Here is a 13,156-nt window from a genome sequence, read left to right on the forward strand (position 1 = left end):
TACCAGCCCTGGAAGGATCTAGTAGCCAAGAATGCATGATTTTAAAACTTCTTCCCACTGGGGGTTGTTCTTATGCCCCTCAATCAAATGCTTAACTAACCTTATATGTGTAGTCAAGGTTAGGAAACTGGAGTAAACTGAAAAATTCGAATACCACTGAAAACCTTTTCAAAGAAAAGATCCTACCTTCTCCCTACAAACTAATCAAATTTGAAACCCACAGTGTTTGGAATTTTCTGACTGGCCTCAGCTGAAATGAAAATGCCAGGGAGAGGAGGCAGGTGCAGTGATGACAGATTTGTATAGTTCTAGGTTTTTTGGCTATTGTCAACAAACTTTTGGAAGATCAAATCAAGAGCCCTTGAATGTCCTCAGATTAATTTAGAAAGTTGCTCCATCCAGAAAGAAGGCTTTAACTTTTTTTAAGATTTATTTATTTATTTATTTATTTATTTATTTGAGAGAAAGCAAGCGTGTGTGTGCACACATGTGGGAGTGGAGGAGGGGCAGAGAGAGAATCTCAGGCAAACTCCCTGCTGAGCATAGAGCCTGATGCAGGGCTCCATCTCATGACCCATGAGATCATGACCTGAGCCAAATCATGAGTTGGATGCTTAACTGGGCCACCCAGGCATCCCTAACTTTTTTTTTAAAGAGTAAATTCTCCTTCTCTAAACCAACATAAAGGTCCTTTTCTTCTCTACCCTTTATAAACCCAGTGTATTAATTAGGATTATGTACCTTTACACGTAACAGAAAAAAAAAACAACCCACAAAATAACTATGGCCTATGTGATTATTCCTGTTTCCTATAAAAGAAGTCTGGTGATAAGCAGTTTAGGGCTAATTGTACTTGTTCTACAAATTTGTGAGGGACCTAGATTCCTTCCAGCTTGCCACTTGCTATCCTTTACCCTCATGGTCCAAGATAGCTGCTAGAGCTCTAGCCAACCCACCTATGTCTCAGCAATAGAATGGAGGGACCAGGAAAGGTACATTCCCTCCCTTTGAGGAGACTTCCTAGAATATACAACAAGACTTAGGCAAATTTAGGCACAAGCCATATGTAGCTGCAAAAGAGGCTGTCAGGTCTTCAGCTGAGTAGAAATGGCTCAGTCAAATCTGGGTTCTTACCACTGGAAAAGAAAAAGAGAATGGATATTCAGAGGGAAGTAACAATCTTTGCCTCCATATTTTGATTGGGGTCCAGGAAAACCTAGAACACACACCTCCTAAGTCCAAGTGTAGCGCACTTTCACCTTTTAAATTTCTCTGTTAGAATATATAGTTTGCCAAGCTCTCCAGCATATTTAGTTGTCTTGTGATGTTTGGTTAAATGTGGCTGCAGAATGCCTTTGGTCAGTGGTCTGTTTCTATATTATTTTATTTCTCTTAATATCTGCTTTATGAGATGTAAATGACACACCATAAATATTACCCATTATGTGAATTTTATATTTTTTAAAATCTTTTAAAAAGATTTATTTACTTATTTGAGAGAGAGAGAGAGCACATGAGTGGAAGGGGCAGAGGGAGAGGGAGAGAAAAATTTCAAGCCAACTCCATGCTGAGTGCGGAGCCTGAGTGGGGACTTGATCCCAGGACCCCAAGATCACGACCTGAGCTGAAACCAAGAGTTGGATGCTTAACCACCTGTGCCACCCAGGATCATTATGTGGCTTTTTAAGGTGTGCAATTCATGGGGCACCTGGCTGGCTCAGTCGGTGGAACATGACTCTTGGTCTTGGTGTTGTATGTTTGAGCCCCAAATTGGGTGTAGAGATTACTTAAAAATAAAATCTTTAAAAAAATAAAGTGTATGATTCAATGATTTTTAGTGTATTCACAGAGTTGTGCACCCATCACTGCTATGTAATTTTAGAGCATTTTCATCACTCCCAGAAGAAACCCTATATCCTTCAGCAATCACTTCCCCATTTCGCTCTTCCCCAAGCCCCTGACAATCACTAATCTACTTTCCATCTCTATGGTTTTGCCTATTATGGATATTTCATATAAATGGGATTATATGTGGTCTTTTATAACTGACCTCTTTCATTTAGCATTCTTTAAAGTTTCATCCATGTTGTACCATGTATCAGTACTTTGTTCCTCTTTATGGCTGAATAGCATTCGGTCGTGTGGATATCCATATCTTGTTCATGCTTCCATCTCCTGATGGAATTTGGGTTTATTTCCACTTTATGGCTCTTATGAATAAGGCTGCTGTGAACACTCATGTACATATTTTTGTGTAGCCATGTGTTTTCCTTTCTATCTTGTATATATCTCAGAGTGGAATTGCTGAGTTATATGATAACTCTAGGCTTAACATTTTGAGGAACTACCCAACTCTTTTCCAAAGTGGTTGTTAATTAAAATCCCACTAACAATGCATGAGGGCTTCCATTTTGCTGCACCCTTACCAGAACTTGTTGTTGTCCTTGATTTTAAGCCATCTTAGTGGGGGTGAAGTAGTATCTCATTATGGTTTTCATTTCCATTTCCCTGATGGCAAATGATGTTAAGCATCTTTTTATATGCTTATTAATCATTTATATATCTTCTTTGGAGAAATGTCTATTTAAATCTGTTGACAATTTTTAAATTGGATTATTTGTCTATTGTTGAATTATACAAGCTCCTTATCAGATATGTGACTTACAAATATTTTCTTCCATCTGTTGGCAATCTTTAACTTACAAAAAAAAATTTTTAAAGATTTTGTTTATTTATTCAAGTGAGAGAGAGAGAGTAGCAGCAGTGGGGAGAGGGAGAAGCAGTGAGCCAAAGGCAGACACTTAACCGACTGAGCCACCCAGCTGTCCCAATCTTTAACTTTCTTAATGCTGTGTCTGAAGTACAAAAGTTTTTAATTTTGATAAAGCACCATTTTTCTTTGTTGTTCATGCTTTTGCTATCATATTTAAAAACCATTGCCAAGACCAAGTTCACAAAGACTTACTCCTGTTTTCTGCTAAGAGTTTTATAGTTTTAGTGGCTAATATTTAGGTTGATAATCCTTTTTGTGTTAATTTTTGTATATGGTGTTTTTGTACTCTTTATTCTCATAGTGCAATAACAAAATCATTGTGAATCCTGGATATCTTTCCAGAGAGGGTTCAAAAACCTCAGGAATTCACAGTGGAACAGATTGAACTCTCTGGGCTGGATTGCCATTGAAGTTATAAACAATATACTCTAGAAAGAGTAATATGTTGTATCAATGCTTCTTTTGTTTATAATTTATCATAGATAATTTACAAAATGACCCTAATTGACTAATGATTACTCTCCCCTTTAGAGCTGGGTATAAACAATTGAATTAGAAATTGGTACATTTAGGAACAATATCTTCCATGTTCCTAACAGATGCCATTCTGCCTTCATGGGAATTGTGACTATGAACTTTCAATTTTTGGTCAATCAGAAAATTAAAGTTAGACAAATACAATCAGAAGTAGTCCCAACTGAATGAATGTAAACTGGTAGAGCCACTGTAGAAAGTAGTTTGGAGTTTCCTCAAAAAATTAAAAATAGAAAAGCCTTATGATCCAGTAATTCCAATAACTGGATATTTATCCAAAGAAAATGAAAACACTAATTCAAAAAGATATATGCTCTCCTATGTTCATTGCAGCATTGGTTGTAATAGCCAAGATATGGTAACAATCTAAGATATCTAAGTCTATTGATAGATGAATGGATAAGGAAGATGTGAGATATCTATCTATCTATCTATCTATCTATCTATCTATCTATCATCTATCTATCTATAGAGAGAGAGAGATAACCAATCCAAAGAAGGATGGGATTATGCCATTTGGGACAACATGGGTGGACCTAGAGAGTACAACGCTAAGTGAATTAAGTCAGACTGAGAAAAACAAATACCATAAGATTTAACTCATATTGGAATCTAAACAAACAAACAAAAACAATGAATAAACATACAAAAAGCAGAATCAGACCTATAAATACAGAGGACAAAATGACGGTTGCTAGAACAGGGGGAATGGGGCATGGGAAAAATGGGTGGAGGGTAGTGGGAGATACAGGCTTCCAGTTATATAATGAGTAAGTCACAGGAATAAAAGGCACACCATAAGGAAAACAAAAACAATAATAGCCCCAACTGGGGGGAAAAAACAACCCTTTTAAGCTAGCAAAAACTAGACTATCATAATGAAAACAACTGTTGAGAAATTCTAAATGCCTCTTTCAGACTTTGCACACATGCATCTATTTATTAAATGCAGGAATTTTTAAAACCACAGAAATAGGGCTGAAGGGATCTTAAGAGTGTATCTCTTCTAGGCTTTAACCTCCAGGTACAAAGTATCATTTTTCCACTTCTATGTTACAGATGAGGCAAATGAAGCAACTTTTTCTTGGTTTCATTTCTTGGCTTTCTCAGTTTCCGCTTCTTTCTCAGGAGGACTTGTTCTAGTGGGGTTCTCTGGCAACAAAATACAATAGTGGTCTTTATAGCTAGCAGTCTAAGAGGAAACTGCTTCTCTTTCCTAATCATTCTACTTCTACCAGTTGTCCTAGAATTGTGTCTGCGTGGCTTGACATGGAGTTGTGTATATGGGTACATGTATAAATACACTTCTCCCTTCAAGTTATGTGAGTTCCTAGGATGATACAGTTAGTAAATGAAGGAGCTGCACCACCAACCTGATCTCTGGTCAGCCCCATCCTTCGCTCTGTGTGCTTCACCATAACTGGCTTGAGTCTCTTCAGACTACAGGACAATATTGGATTTCTAATATCTCTTTTAATTCTGTTTTAGACTGTTTCTTATTTTATAAGCTATTTCATTTGCTATAGCTTACATTTTTATTATGCATACACTTTTTTTCTCTGAAATAAGTTTAAAGTTCTTGAGGTCTTCAGCTGTGATTTATGTATTTTTATATGTAATTTTTTTTTACATTTTTACACATTTTAAAATGTATTTTTTTTTGAAGTTAATGCTTTCTTCCATATAGTAGGCACCTGGCAAATATTTGCATATTTGAGCTACCTGACTTGGCACTAAAGCAGAGAACAGAATCCTCCATGTATAATATGAAAATAGGAAGGGAGTCCAATATGAGCCCCCAATTAGAGGATGAAGGGTAAAATACCTAACAGGACCATGAAATTCACAGTTCTTAATCTGAATAAAGCAATTCAAGCACATAAAAAGTACAATTCAAGTACATAAAAAGTACTTCTTTTTATGATATAAAATACATATAAAATACATTCCTAAGAATAGAATGTTTTGTGAAAGAAGACTCTTCATTCACTCCCCAAACTGAAGTGTGTCCATGGGCAAAATGGATTCAGGTTCAGAACACATTAGATGTACTAGGAATGGATTTATTCCAGGGAGAGTTTTCATTTTTATCAATTAGATACGATTTGTAAGCAGAAATTATAGATGAAAAGCCTTTAGATATTGAGAGAACATTTTAAAGAGTACATAAAGTCATGTAATATCTTCAATCTAAGACTACAGTTATACAATTTTAATAATTAAAAAAATAATATAAAAACATTAAGGGAGAATTTTTAAAAATATTTTATTTATTTAGAGAGAGAGTACAAGAGTGTGAGCTGAGGGACAGGCAGAGAGATAGGAGAGAGAGAATCTCAAGCAGACTTCCATGCTAAGCTCAGAGCCAGATGCGGGCTCAATCTCATGACCCTGAGATGGTGACCTGAGCTGAAATCAAGAGTCGGATGCTTAACTGACTGAGCCACCCAGGTGTCCCCTTTAGGAGAGAATTTTATTTTTTTAAAGATTTTATTCATTTATTTGACAGAGAGGGTGAGAGAGCACACAAGCAGGGGGGAGCAGCAGAGGGAGAGGGAGAAGCAGGCTCCCCATTGAGCAGGGAGCCCAGTGCCATGCTGGGCTTGATTCCAGGACCCTGGAATCATGACCTGAGCCCAAGGCAGATGCTTAACCCACAGAAACACCCAGGCGTCCCTAAATAATTGTTTCTAACTGGTGCAGAATGTGAGCTCCACAAGGGCAGGGATGTTATCTGTTGATGTGCTAAATTCCCAATTCTTAGCACAAGGCTTTGGGTTTAGTAGTTATTCACAAGATATGTGTGGTGTTTTTTTGTTTTTTTTGTTTTTTAAGATTTTATTTATTTATTTAACAGAGAGAGAGGGACAGCCAGCGAGAGAGGGAACACAGGCAGGGGGAGTGGGAGAGGAAGAAGCAGGCTCCCAGCAGAGGAGCCTGATGTGGGGCTCAATCCCAGGACTCTGGGATCATGCCCTGAGCTGAAGACAAACGCTTAATGACTAAGCCACCCAGGCACCCCTCACAAGATATGTGTTAATACATGAATATATTTTTTACTAAAAATATCATCAAGGAAAATCAAAATCATCAAACTATTATTCAAAGGTGTACTCCGTGTAGCAAAACAAGGTACAAGTTACATTGTTGCCTTAAAGCTTGCAAAATCAGCTGAAAATTAATAAGATAATTAATTAATTAGATACTTAAGAGAAAGCAGTATGAACTATTGGTAAAATTATTTGGTCAAATAACATTCCTGGGCTTTGCAAGTATCCATAGCACACAATGTTGAAGAGCAGTTACTTTCATCATTCACTTTCCAGCATGACATAAAAAGAAGTACTCAACAAGTTATTTACTACTGACAACCAACTGCAGGATTTTGGCAATTATTTTGTAAACTGTGGTGTAAAGCTGGAGAAGAGGCATGTATAAGGTAGCTTTGAGTAGCTAGGAAGTATGTTATTACAAGAATAAAAGAAGTTCAGCAGTTACCAATAGTCTTCCTATTTTTGCTTTGGTTGTTCGATGACAGAGTGAATATTCTAAAGATGGTCAAGTTCTGACCTCTGAATATAGCATACGTTGTGTGAAGAAAGATGTACAAGTACAACATTCTTGTTTTCTCCACTGAAGTATAAAATACTTGTTATTAGGGAAAAGGTGGTCACATATAAGTTTTAGAAATGAGAAATGCCAGATAATTATTTCTCACCAAGTCTAGCTTAGCACTATGTTGAATATCTAAAATAGACTAGGGAGGAGGAGTTAAGATGGCGGAGGAGTAGGAGACACCTTTTTCAGCCGGTCCCCTGAGTCGGGTTGGATAGGTACCAGACCAGCCTGACCATCCACGGAATCAGCCTGAGACGCAGGAAGATACATCTGGATCTCTACAAATGAACATCTCCAGCGCTGAGTATTGAGGTACAAAGCGGGGAGCCGTGAAACCGCACACAGATATCGGAAGATAAACGGAAGGGGGAGGGAGCCGCCACGTTCGGACGCCGGGAAGCGGTAGCCACCTGCACGGGAGAGCGGGCGGGGCTCACGGACGGCACCGCAAGAGAGCGGACTGAGACCCTGAGCTGGGAGCGCACACTACCAGACTGAAACGGAGCTCCGGTGTGCTCACTGGAACCAGACTGAGACCGGGAGCTCCGGGAGCGCGCAGGGTGGCTGGCGGCTGGCGGCTGGCGGCGTTAGAAACACAAAGGACAGAGACGTGCCGGCCCTGGAAGTGAGGGCTGGGATGCCGGGTTGGGGCGCACATCCCGGGACGCTGCAGGGTTGAGCAGCACCAACAGAAACAGAGTTAAAGTGGCCAGAACATCAGTGGAGAACGGTCCATGATCCCTCTGTTCTGAGACAGAGGCTGAAATTCGGCCGCTGCTGCTCTGACTCTCAGAAGAGGCACAGCAAACCGCCAGGGAAAGCTGCCAGAGAACAAAAGCCTGGAAAGACCGGCTCACAGTGTGCCCATCCCCATCCCCCCTCGCAGGGGACACGGAAACTCTACCCAAACAGGGTTGCCTGAGTATTGGCGCGGCAGGCCCCTCCCCCAGAAGACAGGCTGAAAAATCAAGAAGCCCATATCCCTAAGATCCCTATAAAACAAGGGCGCACGGCCTGGGTCCCGGTCAATAATTTGGGCTCTGGACAACCCCGCAACCACTCCTCATCAGAATGACGAGAAGGAGAAATCCCCCCCCAGCAAAGAAAAGACAATGACTCTGTGGCCTCTGCCACAGAACTAATGGATATGGATATAAACAAATTATCAGAAATGGAATTCAGAGTAACAATGGTCAAGATGATGTGTAGACTTGAAAAAAGTGTTAACGAAAATGTTAATGAGAATATAGAATCTCTAAGGGCGGAAATGAGAGCGAATATGGCAGAAATTAAAAATTCTATGAGCCAAATGCAGTCAAAACTAAAGGCTCTGACGGCCAGGGTTAATGAGGCAGAAGAACATATCAGCGAATTGGAGGATGGGTTAGTAGAAGAGAAAGCTAAAATAGAAACTTGGCTCAAAAAAATCCATTCTCAGGAATGTAATGTTATGGGAGATTACTGACTCAGTGAAACGTTCCAATGTCAGAATCATCGGCATCCCCGAGGGGGTGGAGAAAAACAGAGGTCTAGAAGAGATATTTGAACAAATTGTAGCTGAAAACTTCCCTAATCTACCAAAGAGGCAGAGAGGACCCCTCCCAAGCTCAACCATGATAAACCTATGCCACGTCACGTCATAGTGCAATTCGCAAATATTAGATCCAAGGATACAGTATTGAAAGTGGCCAGGGCAAAGAAATTTCTCACATACCAAGGCAAAGGTATCAGAATTATGTCAGACCTGTCTACACAGACCTGGAATGAAAGAAAGGGGGGGGCATTTTTAAAGCTCTTTCAGAGAAAAACATGCAGCTAAGGATCCTTTATGCAGCAACGCTGTCATTCAGAATTGATGGAGAAATAAAGACCTTCCAGAATGGCCAGTCATTGACCAATTTCATAACCACGAAACCAGCCCTACAGGAGATATTACGGGGGGTTCTATAAAAGTAAAAAGGCCCCAGGAGTGATACAGAACAGAAAGTCACAATCTATAGAAACAAAGACTTTACTGGCAACATGGCATCATTAAAATCATATCTCTCAATAATCAGTCTCAATGTAAATGGCCTAAATGCCCCCATAAAATGCTACAGGGTTGCAGATTGGATAAAAAGACATGACCCATCCATTTGCTGTCTGCAAGAGACTCATTTTGAACCTAAAGATACATTCAGACTGAAAGTAAAGGGATGGAATACCATCTTTCACGCCAATGGACCTCAAAAGAAAGCTGGGGTAGCAATTCTCATATCAGACAGATTGGATTTTAAACTAAAGACTATAGTTATAGACACAGAAGGGCACTATATTATTCTTAAAGGATGTATCCAACAAGTGGATATGACAATTATAAATATATATGCCCCCAACAGGGGAGCAGCAAGATACACAAGCCAACTCTTAACCACAATAAAGAGACATATAGTAAAAATATGTTAATAGTAGGGGACCTCAACACTCCACTATCAGCAATAGACAGATCACCTAAGCAAGAAATCAACAGAGAAACAAGAGCTTTGAATGCCATACTCGACGAGTTGGACCGCATAGATATATATAGAGCACTACACCCCAGAACCAAAGATACTCATTCTATTCTAATGCCATCCCATTTACAATAACACCAAAAACCATACGGTACCTCGGAATTAACTTAACGAGAGACGTAAAGGATCTATATTCTAGAAACTATAAATCACTCTTGAAAGACATTGAAGAAGACACAGAAAGATGGAAAAATATTCCATGCTCATGGATCAGAAGAATTAACATAGTTAAAATGTCCATGCTACTCAGAGCAATCTACACTTTCAATGCTATCCCTATCAAAATACCAATGACATGTTTCAAAGAACTGGAACAAATAGTCCTTAAATTTGTATGGAACCAGAAAAGGCCCCGAATCACCAAGGAACTGTTGAAAAGGAAAAACAAAGCTGGGGGCATCACAATGCCGGATTTCGAGCTGTACTACAAAGCTGTGATCACAAAGACAGCATGGTACTGGCACAAAAACAGACACATAGACCAATGGAACAGAATAGAGAACCCAGAAATGGACCCTTGGCTCTTTGGGCAACTAATCTTTGATAAAGCAGGAAAAAACATCTGGTGGAAAAAAAGACAGTCTCTTCAGTAAATGGTGCTGGGAAAATTGGACAGCTACATGCAAAAGAATGAAACTTGACCACTCTCTCACACCATACACAAAGATAAACTCCAAATGGATGAAAGACCTCGATGTGAGACAGGAATCCATCAAAATCATAGAGGAAAACATAGGCAGCAACCTCTACGACATCTGCCAAAGCAACCTTTTTCATGACACATCTCCAAAGGCAAGAGAAACAAAAGATAAAATGAACTTGTGGGACTTCATCAAGATAAAAAGCTTCTGCACAGCCAAGGAAACAGTCAAAAAAACTAAGAGGCAGCCTGCGGAATTGGAGAAGATATTTGCAAATGATACTACAGATAAAAGACTGGTATCCAAGGGGCGCCTGGGTGGCACAGCGGTTAAGCGTCTGCCTTCGGATCAGGGCATGATCCTGGCGTTATGGGATCGAGCCCCACATCAGGCTCCTCCACTATGAGCCTGCTTCTTCCTCTCCCACTCTCCCTGCTTGTGTTCCCTCTCTCGCTGGCTGTCTCTATCTCTGTCGAATAAATAAATAAAATCTTAAAAAAAAAAAAAAAGACTGGTATCCAAGATCTACAAAGACCTTCTCAAACTCAATACGTGAGAAACAAATAAATCATAAAATGGGCAGAAGATATAAAGAGACACTTTTCCAATGAAGACATACAAATGGCTAACAGACACATGAAAAAATGTTCAAAATCATTAGCCATCAGCGAAATTCAAATCAAAACCACACTAAGATACCACCTTACGCCAGTTAGAATGGCAAAAATTGACAAGACAAGAAACAACAATTGCTGGAAAGGATGTGGAGAAAGGGGATCCCTCCTACATTGTTGGTGGGAATGCAAATTGGTACAGCCACTCTGGAAAACAGTGTGGAGGTCCCTTAAAAAGTTAAAAATTGAGCTACCCTATGACCCAGCCATTGCACTACTGGGTATTTACCCCAAAGATACAGACGTAGTGAAGAGAAGGGTCATATGCACCCCAATGTTCATAGCAGCATTGTCCACAATAGCTAAATCATGGAAGGAGCCGAGATGCCCTTCAACAGATGACTGGATTAAGAAGTTGTGGTCCATATATACAATGGAATATTACTCAGCTATCAGAAAGAACTCCTCAACATTTGCTGCACCATGGATGGCACTGGAGGAGATAATGCTAAGTGAAATAAGTCAAGCAGAGAAAGACAATTATCATATGGTTTCTCTCATCTATGGAACATAAGCCCTAGGAAGATCGGTAGGGGAAGAAAGGGATAAAGAAAGGGGGTTAATCAGAAGGGGAATGAAGCATGAGAGACTATGGACTCTGAGAAACAAACTGAGGGCTTCAGAGGGGAGGGGCGTGTTGGAATGGGATAGGCTGGTAATGGGTAGTAAGGAGGGCACGTATTGCGTGGTGCACTGGGTGTTATATGCAACTAATGAATCATGGAACTTTACATCAAAAACCAGGGATGTACTGTATGGTGACTAACATAATATAATAAAAAAACATTAAAAAAATAAAATAGACTAAATTTACTTCAGGATAAATATCATGGTTTTTATAAAGATATCAGGATTTCTTGAGAAGACTGAACCATGGCACAAAAAACATAACTTGCGCAACAGTTGACTTTTTTTGGAGAAAAATACCAGCGATTCATTATTGGGAATATTTAAAAATAGCATCCAAAATTTGCTACAAAATGTGAAGAAATATCCAGCAGATCTCACAAAGTCCTCTTTGCTAGCAGGCTATGTTCTACTCTCTGTAAACCCAGTCACTAATTTGGTGATTTGCTGTAAAAAGAGAGATCTGGAATGATACTGCATCTCTCGCTGGCTCCCATGTTATTGCCCTTGCCCTGGAATTTTTCTTCACCTTGGCTTGCTTAGCAGATCTCCAAAACTGCGCATGAGTTCTACCCTCTGAAAGCTGTGTTCATGTTCCATCTCGACTCATCTGGGACAAGCTTCTGTAGAAGGCTTCTTTCCTTTGGCTCATGCCTAGTGCCCTGGTAAGTGGGATTCTGCCTGATTTCAGCTAGCTGCTGTTTTTTGTTTTTGTTTTGTTTTGTTTTTTGTTTTTCACTGTTTGAGATGGAAATGCTCTGATTTAATGCCACATGGTGGGTATTCAATGCCCTCCCAAACTGTGAATTCCTACTGCTTTTCTTTGCCTCTCCCTGTCTAACCTTATTATTTCAGAAGATATTCATTTTATTATCTTGTTCACACTAAATATAGTCATCCAGGAATTATTCAGAGGAAAACACTGGCTGGATGCTCTATCTGGTTATCTGGAATTTATTCCAATTTTTGAAAACATAGAAGAAGCAGAGGTCAGTTTATTTTTTATGATTCATCAAACACTCTTAACATTTCATGGGAAATGACCAATAGACCTTGGTCAAGAATCCCTACTGACTTTATAGGAGATACATTTATTGAATTTAGCAAAAACTTTCTCAGAAAGGGTTCCTCATTCCAACTCAGACCTTTGCTGCAATACTTCTGGTAATGGTCCACTCATTTGTGATGTGTAAAGATCTCATAATTACACCTACCTTGACATACACAGTCTCGGCGCACTGGGACTGCACCATCCCGAGATTATCTCAAGTAATTTGAAAGGTCAGACTGAGAGGATGGTGCAGACCAGCAAGTGTACTCTAGAGTCAAGAGTTGGTCCACAATAGGACAGTGGGGCCAACGGTTTATGGCTGTCATCCACTCGAATGGTTAATGTCATTGTGGTATTATTGCTACATTATGAGTATACACATTTTGAATATTATAAGTGCCTGTAATAATCCTTGAGGATTTCTGAGCCTTCTAATCATTCAACATATTGCTCTGGATTAACAATAGGAGAGTGGTCTACTGAATCACCAAAGGACACTTTCTATAGACTTGCTTCTGTCTCTATCTGAATTTCAAGATGGTTAAGGATGCTCCTCTGTCTCCACCAACTGGCCCAGGTTAGCCTTTCCTAGATGCTATGAAATTGGACAAAATTGGGCTGTTAGCGTGTAAGTTAGGTTCCGGAATTAGTGTCATCTCAGACTTAATGTGCCAAAGGTTCATATG

The 13,156-nt window shown here is 39.7% G+C and overlaps 1 protein-coding gene across 3 annotated transcripts in view; it reads left to right on the forward strand.

Annotated features, from left to right (window-relative positions):
* The window catches only part of EHBP1 (EH domain binding protein 1), a 519,124-nt gene that overhangs the window by 175,138 nt on the left and 330,830 nt on the right, over nucleotides 1-13,156 (forward strand). Inside the window, exon 1 of one of the 3 annotated variants that reach the window (XM_044377838.3) lies at nucleotides 11,784-12,084. The exons of the other annotated variants lie outside the window; for them this stretch is intronic. Coding sequence (XP_044233773.1) covers nucleotides 12,011-12,084 — 74 coding nt within the window. The 5' untranslated portion in view covers nucleotides 11,784-12,010. Of the gene's footprint in view, nucleotides 1-11,783; nucleotides 12,085-13,156 lie in introns of those variants that run through there. 3 annotated transcript variants of the gene reach the window in all.

The sequence above is a fragment of the Ursus arctos genome, unplaced genomic scaffold (assembly GCF_023065955.2).
Source record: "Ursus arctos isolate Adak ecotype North America unplaced genomic scaffold, UrsArc2.0 scaffold_8, whole genome shotgun sequence".
Lineage (NCBI taxonomy): Eukaryota > Metazoa > Chordata > Mammalia > Carnivora > Ursidae > Ursus > Ursus arctos.